We start from the raw sequence: 20245 nt of genomic DNA, 5'->3' as shown, positions 1-20245 counted from the left end.
GCAGACCAGGAGAAGTGTGCAGCAGGTCAGAGTCACTGTGAAGCAGACCGGGAGCAGTGTGAAACAGGGTCGGGGGTCACTGAAGCAGACTAGGAGGAGTGTGAAACAGTCCGGGGCAGTCTAAAGCAGGATCAGGATCACTGCGAAACAGACCTTTCTAGACACAAAGCTGTTCTTGCTGGTAAAAAGGTGCTGGGAAGATGGCAATGGGCATAAATTAGATTTATTAGCCTCTCCTGCTATCTTCCTGGCTTGCTGCGCTGACTGACTGGCGCGGTGTGTCCAGCATGTTTCTAGTCTAATGAGGAAGGAGGTATTGCTGAACTTGATTCTTGAGAATGAAGTGGGTAAGGTGAATTAAGTATCAGTGAAAGAACAGTTGGGAGGGTGGTGGTCAATGACCATTGTATCGTAAGCTTTAAACTGGTTTAAAGGACAATCCAGAATGAGAATAATTAACTGGGTGAAAGTCAACGTCACTGGGACAGGGCTAAAATTAAAACAAAACAAAGTCTGAAATAAAAGTTTTGCGAAGTTCAGCAGGCCGGTAACCTCTGTGGAGGGAGAAACTGAGATAGTGCTTTGAGTCCAGTATGGTTCTTCTTCAGAGAGAGGTAGGACTTTCTCTTCTGTGCCATCCCTGCCCCTCTCTAACTACATCGACCCCATTACATTGCTGTCTCCCACACATTCACCAGCACCATGGAAAAGAGTCCCTTTTTTTGACCAGGGTTGGTGACACTGTTAGTAGTATAGTGGCGTCTTGGTCTGGTGACTGGGCCACATCAGTGTCATCTTACTGGGTTCATTTAAAATAAAAGGCAAGCACTGGATTTTATATGTCCTTTTTCACAACCTCTGGAGATCTCGCCTCACTTTACAGCCTTAAACATAAATCCAACAGGGATTTCAGGGGAACTTTCCTGAACAAAGGATTGTTAAGAATCTGTGATCACAAAGTGAATAGCACGGAAACATTTAATGGGGAACTGGAAACGTGTGTATGGAAGAGAGGGATGGAAGGATACTTTGATAGGGTGAGATGGTGAGAGCTGGGGGATTTGATTTGATTTATTATTGTTACATATATTAGTAGACAGTGAAAAGTATTGTTTCTTGCATGCTATACAGACAAAACATACTGTTCGTAGAGAAGGAAATGAGAGAGTGCAGAATGTAGGGTTATAGTCATAGCTAGGATGTAGAGAAAGATTAACTTAATGCAAGGTAAGTCCATTCAAAAGTCTGACGGCAGCAGGGAAGAAGCTGTTCTTGAGTCAGTTAGTACGTGACCTCAGACTTTTGTATCTTTTTCCCAAAGGAAAAAGGTGAAGAGAGAATGTCTGGGGTGTGTGGGGTCCTTAATTATGCTGGCTGCTTTGCCAAGGCAGCAGGCAGTGTAGACAGAGTCAATGAATGGGAGGCTGGTTTGTGTGATGGATTGGGCTACACTCACAACCTTTTGTAGTTCTTTGAGCAGAGCAGAAGACCATACCAAGCTGTGATACAACCAGAAAGAATGCTTTCTATGGTTGGTGACAGTCGTAGCTGACATGCGAAATTTCCTTAGTCTTCTGAGAAAGCTCCTATGGGGGATGTTTGGAATGGCCCATTCTATACAGTACATTCTATGTAAATACATGATGCAATGACATCACAAAGCAACTGAAATTGATCTTTGCTGATCATAGAAGAAAGATATTCATTGATATCCCTGTTTTGTAAGTGACTCCAGGCAGCAAGATTTCTAGATAGAGTATTTCATATTTTGAAACACCCTCACAAGTACTGGCCTTTGTGTAACAGGTAATGAATATTATCATATTTAATTCCACTGACTCACTAATAGGATACTACTGAATGTGAAATAAGTCATGGATATATATATATATCTCATAGACGGCCATGCTAAATTCTCCCCTAGTGAATTGAATTGGCTGAAGTCTGTCATCTGGGGGACTTTCGGAGGAGGCTGAGATGGATCATCCACATGGAACTTATGGCTGAAGACTGTAGCAACACTTTCACCTTGGCAGCATGGTGGCACAGCGGTTCGCACTGCTGCCTCATAGCGCCAGGGTGCTGGGTTCAATTCCTGGCTTGGGTCACTGTCTGTGTGGAGTTTGCACATACTCCCTGTGTCTGCATGGGCTTCCTCTGGGTGCTCCAGTTTCCTTTCTCAGCATACCCAAACGGGTGCCGGAGTGTGGTGACTAGGGGATTTTCACAGCAACATCATTACGTTAATGTAAGCTGACTTGTGACAATAATAAATAAATTTTAAAAACTTGGATTGGGACTATATATGGTAAACACAGTAAGAAGTCTCACAACAACAGGTTAAAGCCCAAGGTTTATTCGGTAGCAAAAGCACTCTGAAAGCTAGTGGCTTTTCCTACCAAATAAACCTGTTGGACTTTTACCTGGTGTTGTGAGACTTCTTACTGTGTTTACCTCAGTCCAACACTGGCATCTCCAAATCATGACTATATACGGTGCCAGACTTGACTCAGTTATTGCACTCTTGCCTCTGAGATTGTTAGCTCTATAGAATTGAGCACAAGTTCCAGGCTCACTGGAGTGCTGCACTGTTGTAGATGTCAACATTTGGATAAGGCATTTCAAAAAGGCTCTGAAACTCTTGTTAAATGGGTGGGAAGGATCCCCCAGCATGGGTTGGAGGAGAGCAGGGATGTTCTCCTGTTGGTCTGGCCATCATTCCTCCCCTTACTGGTGAACTGGAACAGATATCCTGGTCATTTATTTCATTGCTGTTGTGGGATCTTTCTGTGCACACATTGGCTACCATGCTTCCTGTATAGTGACAGTGGTTGACACGGCTGCCTCACAGCACCAGTGACCTGAGTTCAATTCCCGGCTTGGGTCACTGTCTGTGTAGAGTCTGCATGTTCTCCCTGTATCTGCGTAGGTTTCCTCTGAGTGCTCCAGGTTTGATTCCCAGCTTGGGTCAGTGTCTGTGCATGTTCTCCCGATGCCTATATGGGTTTCTTCTGGGTGCTCTGGTTTGCTCCCACAGCCTGAAAGACATGCTGGTTAGGTGCACTGGCCGTGCTAAATTCTCCCTCAGTGTAGCCAAACAGTCTCCGGAGTGTGGCAATTAGGGGATTTTCACAGTTACTTCATTGCAGTATTAATGTAAGCCTTCCTGTGACAATAATAAATAAACTTAATTTCAGAAATCAATTTATTGGCTGGAAATTCACCTGATGCAGGTACACACTTAGTGCTGTCAGGAAGGGTTCCCAGGTTTTTGATCCAATCACAGTGAAGAAATGGTGACATCATTCCAAGCAGGATGGTGTGTGGACATCTATCACCACTCCTTCACTGTTGTTGGATCAAACATCTGGAACTCCCTCCTTAATAGCATTGTGGGTGTACCTACAGTAAATGAACTGCAGCTGTTTAAGAAGACAGCTCGCCACTACCTTCTCAAGGGCAATTAGAGATGGGCAGGAAATGCTGATCTAGCCAGCCATACCCACACCCATGAAGAAATAAAAAAAACATGCTCATCAAAATGACTGCTGAGGCAGTGAGCACAATCCCACTTGTCCACGCACAGGATCCGGAGTGACTGTTTTTATTTGGGTTGGGAATCTTTTCATAAGAGAGAGGAAGATGGGGAGAAAGACTCAGGATGAAACAGCAAGTGACCCAACTGGATCCAAATAGGAGTTGGACAGTGGGGTATAAGCAGCATGGTGGTTAGCACTGCTGGCTGCCTCACAGTGCCAGGAACCTGGGTTCGATCCCTAACTTGGGTCACTCTTTGTGACCCCAGGTGGAATTTTATGAGATTGATTATGTCCAGCTAGCATGAAAATTGGACAGTTCCTGATTTTTTTTAGATGAGTTTTCATGCCCACTTTTACACACACAGTCATTGAAAGAACGGTGCAGACTGTTTTTCACTGCTGCTGGCTTAATTCACCAGCCAGCCTACAGAGGGAACTACAGCACAAATGCAGGGTCCATGGCCGATTGTGAGCTCCACAATGCATGGATATGTAGCCTCCAACCCCCCACCCCCGCCATTGCTCCTGTTGCAGAGTGGCAGTGGGACCCTCCCCCCTGATCATACCATCCTTTCATGTCCTGTCCCTCACAGGCCCTGCCCCCTTCCAACCCCACCCCTTCAGGCCTCTGCCATTTCTCCTGGCACTGCCTGGTGAGCAGTGCCAAGATGCCTGCTGGGCATTGCCCAGGTGCCAGGCTGGCAGTGACAAGGTGCCAGGCTGACACTGCCCAAGGGGGATCCCCTTGTCCTCAGCCTGCCCGGGGTGGGGGGGGGGGGGGCATCAATGACCTCCAGTTTTATCAGCGAGACCAGCACAACTATTCCTCACCGGAGAGAGCCTTCTCAGAGAGGCCATAGAAGTAATAACGATTCAGTGCCAGGCTCATTGATAACATGGAAATGAAGATTAGAATACATTACCATATACGCCGATTTCCGGTGGGAGTCTGACCGTGCTGGAAATCCAGCTCCCGTAAGATCGCGAGAGCCGAGAAGTTGGACGTGATCCTGATTTCTCAGCCCTCACACAATTTTACCGGCTCGCTCCGCCCATCAATGGGCAAACTGGTAAAGTTCCACCCCCATGTCTGCGTGGCTTTTCTCCGGGTGCTCCAGTTTCCTCCCACAGTCCAGAAGATATGCTGATTAGGGTGCATCGGCCATGCTAAATTCTCCTTCAGTGTACCCGAACAGGTGCTGGAGTGTGGCGACGAGGGGACTTTCACAGTAACTTCATTGCAGTGTTAATGTATTAGCGTTAGTGTTACTTGTGACTCTAATTAAATAAGCTTTAAGCTAAACCTTACCAGGGAAAATGACAAACTTTAGGTTTCTCCCCTCGAGATTCATATTCATTTGCAAGTAAACCTTTAAAAAGTCGCGGTGGGGGTGAGTTATTTGTGCGTTTGTTACTTGTGAGGCGCAAGTGATTTAATTGACAGCTGAGATACTGCAAAGGCAACTCATCGACGGAAACAGTTCAAATATCAGGAAGTGCGGGGTGGGTGGGACACGTGGAGACGCAGTGGTCTCCATGGTAGCAACTACACAGTGAAACAGACACAATCTCACAATGGGAGGGGGGGACAACAACAGCAGCAAGACAGACAGACAGAAACACTGAGATACACACACACACAGGTACACTTAGATACTGAGAAAGAGAGAGAGCTATTTAAACACAGATACTACTGGGATACATTTAGAGAGATGCATTTAGACACAGGTATAGAGATACATTTAAAGTGATACATGTAGTTACAGTTAAACACACACCGAGTAACACTGGGACAGCAGATACATTTAAATTCATCCATGTACACGTAAACACAGTTAAAGGCACACTCAGATACAGGTTGTTGCATGTGGATACCGAAAGCCAAAGTAAGTGAGAAAACTAGGGAGAAAGTCCTGGACAAAACCTGGTAAAATCCTGAGAACAAGTCAACGCGAAGAAACTAGAGTGTATATAAATACCTTTAAACCTTCTCACCCAGTCGGAGCCGCCCTCGGCTGTTTGCTGAAGTTTCACCGATTACTTTATCTTTTGAATGAAGTGTCATAATTTATCATTTTTTTTTATCTCCCAGCAGCGGCTTCCAGCTGACCCGAGGGAATCTATCCTGTCTCCGTTGTGAGTGGGGGGGAAATTTAAGAGAGGTCTTTTTGTCCCTTACAACACATAACACAGACAGAAATGTATGACCGAGCCCCCAGGGATACAATCTTCGCCACTGCTCTGGGCAGCACCGGGCCCGATGTGGGGCCAGCTTCCTACAATGCCGCCGGCAGCAGGTTCTCCTGTGTGTGCAAAGACCAAGGTGAGTTCCCAGACACAGCACAAGCAATGCTTAATTTAGTGCGCTCTCTGTTTAGCCGCGCAACATTCAGAGTCACTGAGCTAAAGTGCCAGAGTGTGGTGGTGAAGTGTGAAATGTTTGTTAGCAACCCCACACACACACACACATATTGAGTGTTAAAGAGTGTGTCCCAAGGCATGTTTTATAAACCCACGGAGCATTTTGCAAATGAAAGTGTGTTAATATTAATTGTTAAAAGCAAATTTCTGCGGATGCCGGAATCTGAAATCGAAAGATCTTTACAGATGCTGCCGGACCTGCTGGAATTTTCCCAGCATTTTCTCTCGTGTTAATATTGGAAATGAAAACCGAACTTGCTGGGGTAGTACACAGCGGAGGTTAATGCTCTGGCTGTATCCAGGTACTTCAGGAGTTAAATTCTAGATTGCTGACTCTAAAACCTCTTGGCCTTTATTCCATTTTTAAGCACGTTATATTTGTAATGCTGGATGCATTTAAGAGAGTTTTTTTGTTTGGTTTCATGGACCAGAGAATCAAACAACAAAAAACAAAGTGCTGGAAAATCTCAGCAGGTCTGGCAGCATTGGTGGAGAGAATAGAGCCAAGGTGCAGAATTTTATAACATCCCGTCCGAGACCAATGGAGAATTTCTGTTCTGCGAACCTTGCCTGTCCCGATGCGGGGATGGGCGAGGCGGTAAAATTCTGGCATGGTTTTATATCTAGATGTGTTGAATTGGCTCTATCCCCTCTCCGCTGGTGCTGCCAGACCTGCTGAGATTTTCCAGCATTTTCTGTTTGTTTCAGGTTCCAGCAGCAGGACTTTGTCTTGGTCACGTGTAGAGTTGCCCTGTTGTTGAATTAGTTGCATGGAAACACATTTAAATCCCAGTACTAAGACAATGATAAGAGGCACTACACATTTACAACTTTACATTTTTGCTGCTATAAATCTGAAAGCCCATTCGACCCATCGTGGCTGTGCTAGCTCCGTTTACTAGACCAATATGAAACTAATCCCATTGTTTCATTCTTACCTCATCGACCAGTATCCTCCTGCGCTTGAAACATGTATTTAATTTTATCTCCAAGATGCAACAGTCAGTCCAAGGTGCTGGAGCATTTCATACTGTGTTTTCTGTAAATACATTTCTTCCCCCTTCTCTGATTTGATTTGATTTATTATTGTTACATGTATTATCATACAATGAAAAAGTATTGTTTCTTGCGTGCTATGTACTCAAAGCATGTCATTTATACAGAAGGAAATGAGAGGGTGCGGAATGTAGTGTTACAGTCAGAGCTAGGGTGCAGAGAAAGATCAACTTAATACAAGGTAGGTCCATTCAAAAGTCTGACAGCAGCAGGGAAGAAGCTGTTCTTGACTTAGCTGGTACGTGACCTCCAACTTTTGCATCTTTTTCATGATGAAAAGATTTCACCTCCGGTCCCGCCATCAGCAAGGGCCCGAAAATCTGGCCCCAGGTGTGTCTTGAAATATTTTTTGCGTCAAACTTCAAATGGCGCTAAGAAACAAATACTCTCTTCCACCTTCTTCTGTCATATGGGGATGGAAGCCTTAAATGGGGGCAGAGTGGTGGAGTGATTTTAGGGAGAGCTTCGGGCCCAGTCAGCTGAAAACACTCATAGTGGAGTATTGCAAATTGGGAATGGTCAAATGGTCAGAATTGGTAGAGTTCAGAATTCTCGAGGATGGGGGGAGGTTTGAGGGTGGGCTGGGGGGAGGGGCAGGGGGCAGGGCCACAGAGACATTTGAAAACAAGGCTGAAAATTTTGATTTGCCATTACCTCTTTCCTGTGCGCCAGTATTCCTGAGGCTAAAGAGATCAAGGGATATGAGGGGAATGGGAGATAATGGCCTAGTGCTATTATTGCTAGACAACTAAGCCAGAGACTCAACTAATATCCTGGGGACCAGGGTTCGAATCCCGTCATGGCAGATGGTGTAATTTGAATTCAATTTAAAAAAAAAATCTTGAATTAAGAACCTACTGATGACCGTGAAACCATTGTCGGAAAAACCCATCTGGTTCACTCATGCCCCTTAGGAAAGGAAATCTACCATCCTTACCCGGTCTGGCCTACATGTGACTCCAGAGCCACAGCAATATGATTGACTCTCAACTGCTCTCCAAGGGCAATTAGGAATGGGCAATAAATGCTGGCCAGCCAGTGACACCCATATCCCACGATTGAATAAAAGAAAAGCAGGATCAGAATATTGAATTTGATGATCAGCCATGATCAAAATGAATGGCAGAGCAGACTTGAAGGGCTGAATGGCCTGCTCCTGCTTCTAGTTTCTATGTTCCTATTTATCTAATCTGAGCACACTCTTCAGATAACGATATATTTGTATCCCAAAGGGCCTGTCTCTCTATCCATGTTAGCCAGCATCTTCCCGTTGAGTCCATCCTTCCACTCGTTATTCCTCCTCTCAAAATATTCTAGAACAATGGGACAGAACCTTGGGCAGCAGGCTGGCACAGTGGTCAGCACTGCTGCTTCACAGCATCAGGGACCCGGGTTCAATTCCTGGCTTAGGTCACTGTCTGTGCGAAGTGTACACGTTCTCCCCATGTCTGTGTGGGCTTCCTCTGGGTGCTCTGGTTTCCTCCCACACTCCAAAAGATACGCTGGTGAGGTCCATTGGCTGTGCTAAATTCTCCCTCAGTGTACCCGAACAGGCGTTGGAGTGTGGCGACGAGGGGATTTTCACATTAACTTCATTGCAGTGTTAATGTAAGCCTACTTGTACCTAATAAATAAACTAAAGAACCTTATAAACTAAAGAAGCACTTCCTCATGAAAAGGAGAGTGGAAATCTGGAACTTTCTTCCTCAAAAATCCTGCTGAGGCTGGGGACAAATTGAAGATGTCAAAATTGAGATTGATAAATTGCATAAGATATATGAGCAGAATTAGGCCACTCGGCTCATTGAGTTTGCTCTGCCATTCAATCATGGCTGATATCATTCTCATCCCCATTCTCCTGTCTTCTCCCCATAACCCTCGGTCCCCTTGTTGATCAAGAACCTGTCTTTTTTCTAATTTATTAGTTACAAGTGAGGCTTACATTAATACTGCAGTTAAGTTACTGTGAAATTTTCCTAGTTGCCACATTCTGGCTCCTGTTCAGGTCAATGCACCAAACCAACATGCTTTTCAGGTCGTGGGAGAAAACCGGAGCACTTGGAGGAAACCCAACCAGATATGGGGAGAACGTGCAAACTCCACACAGACAGTAACTCAAGCCGGGAATCGAACCCGGGTCCCTGGAGCTGTGGGGCTGCACTGCTAACCACTGTGCCACATTTGTATCTCTGTCTTAAAGTCACTCAATGACCTGGCTTCCACAGCCCTTTGTCACCAAGATAAAGGCAAAATACTGCAGATACTGGAACTGGAAATAAAAACAGAAAATGCTGGAAAATCCCAGCAGGTCTGATAGCGTCTGTGGAGACAGAATAGAGCCAACAATTTGAGTTTGGATGACCCCGTGTCAGAGCTGATCACGTTTGGTATGGGCATGAAGGGATAGTGGGGTTAAGAAATTGAATAGCAGAAATCAAGAGCCTGAATGGCCCCCTCTATTTGCTGATAACAAGGGGTCAGTAGCACTCACATTGGTAAAATTTGTCTCTGAAATGTCGCTGTTTATATTAATTATCAATCGATATTGACCAGACCAGTTCCACAGGCTGATTTAATCGAGGCACTTAAAACTTAGCAGATATAAATGATTTAATTCTTGCAAATCCTGTTCAACTAGTTGAGTGTGTAATGTAATAGAGAGAACAGTGGAGGAGCTTAAATTAAAGGGAGAAAGGAACTGGGGGTGATTATAGCGCAGTGGGCCAGGAGACCGTGGAGCGGGCTCCCTGCTGGGCACCATGGCCTCTGTGTGTCTCCAGCCACTGGATTTCCAGCTTCATCAGCTCTGTGCCAGAAATTGGGGTGGAACTGAATAAATTATGTAAATGTAGATTTAAATATTGTTAGTGGACCCCGGTCTGAAGTCTCTGGGCCCGCTAGCCTCCACCCCCGCCGCCAGAAATGGTTCATTCCCGCAGGGTTTACACCAGGTCCCCAGTAACAGGGGCCTGGTGGCCCCATCCCACTGGAGTGAAGGGAGACTGTGGAGGCCCCCCCCTAGGAGGTCAGGGATAAGGGGAGTGCCCCCTGGGCATTGCCAACCTATCAGTGCCAGCCTGGACCCCTGGCACTGCCCTGGGGGCATCTTGACCTTGCCCACTGGACACTGAGCAGTGCCAAGGGGGTGGGACCAGCGGGGATGGGGTCTAATGGAGGCAGGACCTCTGGAGGCAATTAGTGGGGTGGGACATCCCGCTGCCATTCTGCATAGGGGGTTGGTAGCAGAGGGAGTATTACAAAGCTAATCTCGTTGTCTTTTCTAAAAAAAAATCTTTGCTAAGATCCAGGCATCGCTGGCAAGGTCAATATTTGTTTGCCTTGGAGTTGAGAGACTTGCTCGGACATTCAGGGGGTGGTTAATTAAGAGTGAGTCTGCTCTGTGGGCCAGACGATTTCCTTCTGTAAAAGTAGTCATGTTTTTAGCTACCAGTTTTATTAAGTAATTGGATTTAAGCTCCACCAGCTGTGGTGGGATTTGAACCCATGTCCCCAGGTTATGAGCCTGTGCCTCTGGCTGGCTGAGTCTGGTGACATTATTGCAACACCCACTCTTACACCTCCCTCTAGCTTTGAGGCTCCTCTGCTTTAGACATCTGCCTTCTTGTTCTCTTAACTGAACTGATATGAACTCTGGTGTTTTCCGTTGTGCTAAACTATGTTTGGAGAAAACAGTAGCGCTTGGTAAGTGTCTCCCTGTTGTCTGTAAGGGTGAAAGCCAAGGGGCACTGGCTGCATCAATCTAACATGTAGAGATTTATCAAAGACTGAATATAGCTAGACTGCCACCTGCTGGATAAACCCATATTGCAGAATTTATATCTCAGATCGAAGAATTGAGAATTTGTGACCAGCTGGAACGGATCTGGTGGAGATCATAAAGAATATGTAAGGTTTTAATAGACAGACTTACACATAAAACAGAGATGAGGAGGAATTCCTTCAGCCAGAGAGTGGTGAATCTGTGGAACTCTTTGCCGCAGAAGGCTGTGGAGACCAGGTCATTGAGTGTCTTTAAGACAGAGATGGATAAGTTCTTGATTAATAAGGGGATCAGGGGTTATGGGGGAAAGGCAGGAGAATGGGGATGAGAAAAAATCAGCCATGATTGAATGGCAGAGCAGACTCGATGGGCTGAGTGGCCTAATTCTACTCCTATGTCTTGTGCTGTTAGAGAAGATGCTTCCATTAATGGGCAACGACCAGAGCTAGGGGACTGGAAATTTAAGATGGTCACATTAAATAACTGCATTCATTCATCAACTGCCTGGTGACACAGTTAGCAGCATGGTGGCACAGCGGTTAGCACTGCTGCTTCACAGTGCCAGAGACCCGTGTTCAATTCCGGCCTCAGGTCACTGTCTGTGCGGAGTCTGCACATTCTCCCTGTGTCTGTGTGGGTTTCCTCCCGGTGCTCCGGTTTCCCCTCACAGTCCAAAGATGTGCCGGTTAGGTGGATTGGCCACACTAAGTTGCTGCCTAGTGTCCCACAATAGGTAGGTTAGGGGGATTAGCTGGATTATTACATGGAGGTTGCAGGGATAGGGCAAGGGGGTGGGTCTGGGTAAGATGCCCTGATGGAGAATTGGTACAGACAGATGGGTTGAATGCTTCCTTTTGCACTGTAGGGATCCTATGATTCTTATATCCAAAAGGGATTTCAGGAAGAACTCCTTTATGCACTGAGTGGTGAGAATGTGAAACTCCCTGCCACAATTTTTGATTTGATTTGATTTGATTTATTACTGTCACGTGTATTAGTATACAGTGAAAAGTATCATTTCTTGCGCGCTATAGAGATAAAGCATACTGTTCATAACGAAGGAGAGGAGGGAATGCAAAATGTAGTGTTACAATCATAGCTAGGGTGTAGAGAAAGATCAACTTAATATGAGGTAGGTCCATTCAAAAGTCTGACGGCAGCAGGGAAGAAGCTGTTCTTGAGTTGATTGGTTCATGACCTCAGACTTTTGTATCTTTTTCCCAACGGAAGAAGTTGGAAGAGAGAATGTCCGGGGTGCGTGAGGGTCCTTGATTATGCTGACTGCTTTGCTGAGGCAGCAGGAAGTGTAGACAGAGTCAGTGGATGGGAGGCCGGTTTGAGTGGTGGGTTGGGCTACGTTCACAACCTTTTGTAGTTCCTTGCAGTCTTGGGCAGAGCAGGAGCCCATACCAAGCTGTGATACAACCAGAAAGGATGTTTTCCATGGGTGCATCTGTAAAATAGTATCCTTGTTTGAAGGGGAAGGTAGATAAACACAAAGGTAGAAAGAAAAGGAAGGTAATATCGGGAGGGAGTGATGGAGTAGGATGGGAGGATGGTAAACACAGGAATGATTGTCTTGGGCTGAGTGATCAGTTTCTCTGCTGTCCCATACTTTGTAATAAACAAACCTAGTGCCTGCAGAGAGATTTCATTATTTAGTTCAATATGTTAGGAAGGTGCATTGAATGATTCAGTCTTGAGAGAAGATTGGACTCGGAGATAGTGGAACAGGAAAAGGATTTCCAATTATTCTGCAGTCAGTCTCTAAACATGAAGAGGGTTCAGTTATATAAATAAGCAAGCAAGGGAAGCTCTGTTGCAGTGGTTACTGCGGTGGATGGTACTTTACACAGATTGTATTTCTGAATGTTTGTTTCACAATTTTTAAATTTCTAGAAACCTGCTCTGCTGTCTTTTTGTTCCCAGAATTCAGTCCGAAGGCAAAATGTCCTGCTGTCTAACAGTGCTTTTGTACAGATTATGGTGGCACAGTGGTTAGCACTACTGCCTCACAGCGCCAGGGACCTGGGTTTGATTCCCGGCTTGTATCACTGCCTGTGCTGAGTCTGTATGTTCTCCCTGTGTCTGTGTGGGTTTTCCTCCGAATGCCCCGGTTTCCTTCCACAGTATGAGGGAGGCGCACTGGCCGTGCTAAACTCTCCCTCGGTGTACCCAAAGGCACGGGAGTGTGGCAACAGGGGATTTTCACAGTAACTTCATTGCAGTGTTAATGTAAGCTGACTTGTGGCACTAATACTTAAACTTTACTGCTTTGTCACAAAATAACATGTAAAAGAAGGAGGAAGTTAAACAAGTAGCTACACAATTCATCTTTTTTGTTGTTGTCCTGGACCTACTGAACAACTGGACGTACTGGCTGCAGACTGGAGTATTCTGCTGGTCATTATTGCTTCTTGAATACACTGATAAAGACTCTCCAGTTCTCAGCCACTGGTCTTGTTGTCAAACCGCAGTCCTTGCTTGGGCTGTGGAAATTAAATTTGGATAAGACCCCTGAGACATTCTGGTACAGCGTACAGCTCAGCGTCTCGCTCTGTACAGCTCAGCGTCTCGCTCTGTACAGCTCAGCGTCTCGCTCAGCTGTGGGTGAACTTGGTGCCGACAGTGGTCTGATAACACTCTCACCAGATTCTGCATCTTCTGGCCTCTCATACTTCTCGTGCTGCCTTGCCCCACTCTTGGCCGTTGTGCTTTTGTCTGCTTTAGTCCCAAGTTTTATCACTTTCTCTTTAAAATCATTGTCTCCCCTCCCATCCTTGAAAAGAAAGACTTGCTTTCCACATTGATCTCTGGATTTTATGGCCAGTGAAATGTTTTTGAATAGTCCCCTGTTGGAATGCAATTCTGAAAGGCCAGAGCAGCCAATCTAGAACATAAGAACATAAGAAATAGGTGCAGGAGTAGGCCATCTAGCCCTTCGAGCCTGCCCCACCATTCAATAAGATCATGGCTGATCTGTCGTGTTTCAGTTCCACATTCCCGCCCTCTCCCCATAACCCTTAATCCCCTCGCTTATCAAAAACCCATCAACCCGCATCTTAAAAATATTTAGCGAGGCAGCCTCCACCACCTCAACGGGCAGAGAATTCCAGAGATTCACCACCCTTTGAGTGAAGAAGTTCCTCCTCAACTCTGTTCTAAACTGCCCCCCCTTTATCTTGAGGCTGTGCCCCCTCGTCCTACTGTCCTTTCTGAGCGGGAAGAGTCTCTGCACCTCTATCCTATCCATCCCCTTCATCATCTTATATGTCTCAATGAGATCTCCCCTCATTCTTCTAAACTCTAACGAGTACAAGCCTAGTTTATTCAGCCTCTCCTCATAGCTCAAGCCCCTCAAGTCCAGTATCAGCCTAGTAAACCTCCTCTGCACTCCCTCCAAGGCCAAAATATCCTTGCGTAAGTACGGTGACAAAAACGGCACACGGTATGCACAGGAAGATCCCACAAAGAGCAATGAACAGGGAATCTGCCTTGGCAGAGTTCATTAAGGGATAACTGTTGCCCAGGGCCACAGAAGGCTGTGGAGGTCAGGTCATTGAATGTCTTTAAGACAGAGATAGACAGGTTCTTGGTTAGTCAGGGGATCAGGGGTTATGGGGAAAGGGCAGGAGAATGGGGATGAGAAAAATATCAGCCATGATTGAATGGCGGAGCAGACTCAATGGGCTGAGTGGTCTAATTCTGCTCCTATGTCTTCTGGTCTAGTACACCAGGGAGAACTCTTGTCTCTTTCCAAATAGCACCATTGGGCTTTTATATCCAACTGTGGAAGCAGATTATGTCTTGATTTAACATCTCACCCAAAAGATGCTAACTCTGACTGTGCAGCACTCCCTCAGTACGGACACCAGAGAGTCAGTCTAGATTTTTATGCTTGTGCGTGGGACTTGTGCCTTCTGTATCAGAGGTAAGAATTCTACCAACTGAGTCGCAGGTGAAAACTTTATCATAGAATCCCTACAGTGTGTAAAACGAGGCCATTCAGCCCATCTAGTCTGCACTGACTCTCTCTGACAGCATACTTTACCCAGGACCTCTCCCCCCACCCTATTCCCGTAAACCCACACATTTACCATAGCTAATCCATTTAACCTGCACACCTTGGGACACCAAGGGGCAATTTAGGATGGCCAATCCACCTAACCCACACATCTTTGGATTGTGAGAGGAAACTAGAGCACCCGGAGGAAACCCATGCAGACATGGGGAGAACGTGAAAACTCCATGCAGACAATCTACCGAAGCTGAAATTGAACCCAGGTCCCCGGCGCTGTGAGGCAGCAGTGCTAATCACAGTGCCACTGTTCAAACCCACGTCTTTCATCAACCTTTTTGGTTATAGACCTCCAAATAGCTTCCTCCTTGGCCTGGTGCCCGTTTCATTTCTTACTGTCTCTGTGAATCACCTTCGGATGTTCTGTATTAATGAAATTGCATTAGTGTGTGTTCATTTAGTTACAGCCCAAATTCAATTAATTTAATTTTTATCAACACAACTCCCTATTGGCAGTGCAAAATCACTGAATTTACCTTCCCACACATCCATTTCCGCATCCCTGCAAACTCTCCACCAGGTCCAATTAGCTGATGACAACAATGCTAGATCAATAGTTTTTCTTAGGTACTGGGATAATGGTCATCATATCTAAGCAGATAGGGGCCAAAGTAGAAAGGGTTGAGAGCTTCAAGTTTTTAGGTGTCCAGATCACCAACAACCTGCCCTGGTCCCCCCATGCTGACACTATAGTTAAGAAAGCCCACCAACACCTCTACATTCTCAGGAGTCTAAGGGAAGTTTGGCATGTCAGCTACGACTTTCACCAACTTTTACAGGTACACTGTAGAAAGCATTCTTTCTGGGCGTACCACAGCTTGGTATGATTCCTGCTCTGTCCAAGACCACAAGGAGCTACAAAAGGTCGTGAATGTAGCCCAATCCATCACGCAAACCGGTCTCCCATCCATTGACACTTCCTGCTGCCTCAGCAAAGCAGCCAGTATAATTAAGGACCCCATGTGCCCTGGATAGTCTTTACCCTTCTTCACAGGAAAAAGATACGAAAATGCTGACCGACTCAAAAACAGCTTCTTCCCTGCTGCCGTCAGACTTTTGAATGGACTTACCTTGCATTAAGTTGATCTTTCTCTACACCCTAGCTAGGAGTGCAACACTACATTCTGCACTCTCTCATTTCCTTCTCTGTGAATGGTATGTTTTGTCTGTATACCGCGCAAGAAACAATATTTTTCTCTGTATGTTAAAACATGTGACAATAATAAATCAAATCAATAGGTTTGAATTAATCACCATTATTTCTTTGATTCAGTCGCACAGTGATTTATTAATCCTGGGGGCTCTGCACGACACTTTCATTTAGATTCATAAACAGTTTGCTTATTAGATCAAGATAAAAGCCTCAGTAAAACGCGTTCCTCCCTGCAGACGGATATGCTCCTTTTATGTCTTTGGCAAACCGTGGTTCTATCTTCAACGTTCCGGGAGCTCTTTTTTCTCCAGGTCCACAACACTATGACATCACTCCAGTACAGGTAAGACAAGAGTTATTGCCAGCTCAGTGTAACAGATAAAAGGTAAACTCGCTTTGTCAGTAGAACAAATCATCCTAAATAATCGTATAATAAATCCTGTTATTTGTACGGTACGCACATTACCCCTTCTTTTCTGTGAAATATGTACGGTTCCATTAGACCTGTCATTGTAGATTGTCAATCATTTGCCAGGACATCTCATTATGAAGCCTGCAAATTTCTACAATTAACAAGGCTTGCATAAAAAATTTCTAGAGACAGGCTAAATATTTATGAATATATAATGAATTTGAGTGGTAACAAATCATTACTTGGATTATTAATATTAAAAGTCTCTGCCAAAATATTTACTGATGAATATGTGCAGGGATGCAAAGGATAAATGATTGTACATGTTACTGAGAAACTCTCATCGCTTGTACGGGAGGGGATATTTTTCTTGCAGATATTTAAGGTTCGCATTAAATCATTCAGCCTCCTTGAACTTGTTTTTGTAATGTTTGTATTTTGCTTTGCTCGAGTCAAGTTATTGAAGAGCCCAACTGGAGCTAACGGGCATCAGTTGCCATTGTAATTATTGTACTCGACTCATGGGTTCAAATGGGTGGCACAGTGGGTTAGCACTGCTGCCTCGTAGCACTAAGGACTTGGGTTCGATTCCCAGCTTGGGTCTCTGTGTGGAGTCTGCACGTTCTCCCCCTGTCTGCGTGGGTTTCCTCTGAGTGCTCGGTTTCCTCCCACAGTCCAAAAGTCGTGCTGGTTTGGTACATTGACCCAAACAGGTGCTGGAGTGTAGCGACTAGCAGAATTTTTCAGTAACTTCATTGCAGTGTTAATATAAGCCTATTTGTGACTAGTACTTTAACTTTAAAGCCCACCTCACTCATCAAGTTGAGTTCAGTAAATTCTGGTAAATTACAGACTTAGTAAGTGACCTTGAAAGCTGCCAGGCCAACTGGTTGAGATTCAGGGAAGGGAACCTGCCAACCTAAGTGAAACTCCAGACCGTACATGACTGTTTCTGAATGCCCTCGGAGTAATTATGGATGGCTGATAAATACTGCCTCACCCACGTCAAGCATATCTGAAAAACACATTTCAAAAATTATAAACCATCAGACTCAAATACTAAAGAGTTTAGTAACCTTCTCCTCTCAAAACAGTTGGTTATTTCCTTCTAAACAAATTTCCTTATCTAGAGAATGATGCAAGTATGGAGCTCACTATCACAGGGATTTTGGGTGAATTATTTTAAAATTCATCCATAAAGTCACAAAGCCAATGCTCAGATTGGACTGGGCAAACCTGAATCCATTCCTGTTTGCTTCAAAAACCAAATCCAAAATCAAATTCATCTATCAGAATTTTACTGTCTTGCCGGACGGAGGCTCAGAAGATCCTGCCGGAGGCCAATGGAGAATCCCGTTCTTGCCCACCCCAGTTCTGATAAAATTCCGTCCATGGTCTCCATGAGACAAACAAGATCCAAGCTGACAAGCTAAGGCATAGCACCATGGGCTTGATTCTACACTTGATCTTAACCAAAAGGCTGTGAGGTGATTAGGTGAATGGTGTAGGTTCTAAGGAGCTCTTATGGTGCAGTATTAGTGTCCCTGCCTCTGGGCCAGGAGCTCTGGGGCTCAAATCCCACTTCAGGATTTGACGGCTAACACAATGTATTTGTAACGTGGCCTGACAGGTTGGTATCAACATGTAAATCTTTGCAATGTATCTGATGGCAGGCAGAAACAGCAGGAGAGTTTCCTGGTTGGCAGAAGGCAAAGTACGACATCATGGATGTCCGTGGTCACCAACACCCTCTTCGGGCTTGGTACCTGGAGGGAAACTGGATTAACATATGAGGGAGATTGGAAGGTTATACTGATAGTTAGATAAGGAAGAATGCCCTGATCTGCATTGTTTCTGTGCTTTAAATTCTATCCAATAATGATGTTGCATTTATTAAGCACCTTTAATGTAATAAGACGCTTCACATCATCATCATGCAAAATTAGACACGGAGCCATGAGGGCTGACGCTGGCACGATGGCCATCAGCTTGGTCACAGAAAGTTTAAAGTTTATTTATTAATGTCATGAGTAGGCTCACATTAACAACGCAATGAAATAACTGTGAAAATCCCTGAGTCGCCACCCAATGACTGTGAGATGCGAAGGATTTGAATTCTACGGCCTGGGTTATGTGAGATCAATTGGGAGCGTCACCTGGAGGCAGACTCAGTTGTAATCAAATGTAAAAAATAATTTTACAAACTGTTTGAGTGCTGAATGTTGAATGTCGGGAGGGTCATGTGCAGAAGTCAGTGGAAAGAGAACTGGGCAGTTTTTGCCACGGATATGCATGGTTCACAACCTGATTTTCATGTGTGTTGTGTGCGTGCATGCATGTGTGTGTGTGTGCACATGTGTGTATGTGCATGCACATGCGTGTGCATGTGTGTGTGTGTGTTTCATGGCTCAAACTACGGAAAGCCAAGACCTTGAATTCTTTTTCTGTATAATGGCAAATTGGAGAATAATTTTACAAACTGTTTGAGTGCCGAATGTTGAAAAGCGATGATAGAATGATACCAGAGATAAAAAGGTTGAATTATGGGGATAGGTTGAATAAATTAGGCTGCCTGTTCTTGATTATCAAAGATTAAATGAGGATTCTAAGACAATGCAAGGATTTGATGGAGCTAAAGGAGAGACACCATTCCCTCCAGTGGGAGAAGACAAATTTCCCATTGACCGGGGCGGGGGGGGGATCAAAAATTATAGAGGGGACAGGCAGAAATCTGGAATTTCCTCCCCCCCCCCCCCCCCCATGATAGCTGTTGATGCTGGGGCCAAATGATAATTTCAAAAGTGAAGTATGAAGGTTTATGGAGCCAAGAGAGTTGGTGGGGTTACGATACAAATTAGCTTTGATTTGATTGGACAGAACAGGCTGGATGGGCTGAACGGCCTCACCTTGTTCCTGTGTCCCTCTACAGTAACTCCAAATAATCTGAAAATGAGCCCATGGATATCAAATACACTACGGCATTTCCCTTTGTTAACCTGCCTTAAGTCCTAACTTTGTGTTGTGAATTTCAGGAACATATCAAAGGAGGACAGAGCATGAGGAACAAGGAGACTCGTTTCAAAACAGTTGGAGGAGATGCACCAGGACCTGGTACCTACAACGTGTACCCCATGGTACCCATTGAGAGAACAAGCAAAGCGCTTAAACCACAGAGCTCAGTGGTGAGCTCCAGAGTGTTCTATCTAGGGTTGTTGGCCATTCTTTTACTAAATCAGAATCATGATCCTTATCCAGCAATCACAGTGATTTGATTTATTGTTGCCGCATGTATTAGCATACAGTGAAAAATATTGTTTCTAGCGCATTATACAGACAAAGCATACTGTTCGTAGAGAAGGAAAGGAGAGAGTGCAGAATGTAGTGTTACAATCTTAACTATGGTATAGAGAGAGATCAACTTAATGTAAGATAAGTCTAATCAGAAGTCTGATGGCAGCAGGGAAGAAGCTATTCTTGAGTTTGTTGATACGTGACCGCAGACTTTTGTATCTTTCTTCCCCAATGAAAGACAGTGGAAGAGAGAATGTCAGGGGTGTATGGGATCCTTAATTATGCTGGCTGCTTTTCCGAGGCAGTGAGAAGTGTAGACAGTGTGCCACTGGATGGGAGGCTGATTTGCGTGATGGATTGGGCTTCGTTCTCGATCTTTTATAGTTCCTTGAGGTCTTGGGCAGAGCAGGAACCGTACCAATCTGTGATACAGCTGGAAAGGAAGCTTTTTGTTAAACTTAGTGAGATTCATCACGGACATGCCGAATTTCTTTAGCTTTCTGAGAAAGTAAAG

General features: G+C 45.0%; 1 protein-coding gene across 1 annotated transcript in view; it reads left to right on the top strand.

Moving 5' to 3' along the window:
* Nucleotides 1–5425: 5425 nt before the first annotated feature.
* Nucleotides 5426–20245, top strand: part of stpg2 (sperm-tail PG-rich repeat containing 2) — a 327666-nt gene continuing 312846 nt past the window's right edge. Inside the window, exons 1-3 of the mRNA XM_080200232.1 lie at nt 5426–5862; nt 16265–16371; nt 19473–19622. Of these exons, the coding sequence (XP_080056358.1) occupies nt 5739–5862; nt 16265–16371; nt 19473–19622 (381 nt within the window). The 5' untranslated portion in view covers nt 5426–5738. The remainder of the gene's footprint in view (nt 5863–16264; nt 16372–19472; nt 19623–20245) is intronic.

Source organism: Carcharhinus amblyrhynchos, chromosome 1 (genome assembly GCF_965287045.1).
Source record: "Carcharhinus amblyrhynchos chromosome 1, sCarAmb.v2.hapA, whole genome shotgun sequence".
Taxonomy (NCBI): Eukaryota; Metazoa; Chordata; class Chondrichthyes; order Carcharhiniformes; family Carcharhinidae; genus Carcharhinus; species Carcharhinus amblyrhynchos.
This window is presented reverse-complemented; position numbering and strand designations above follow the sequence as displayed.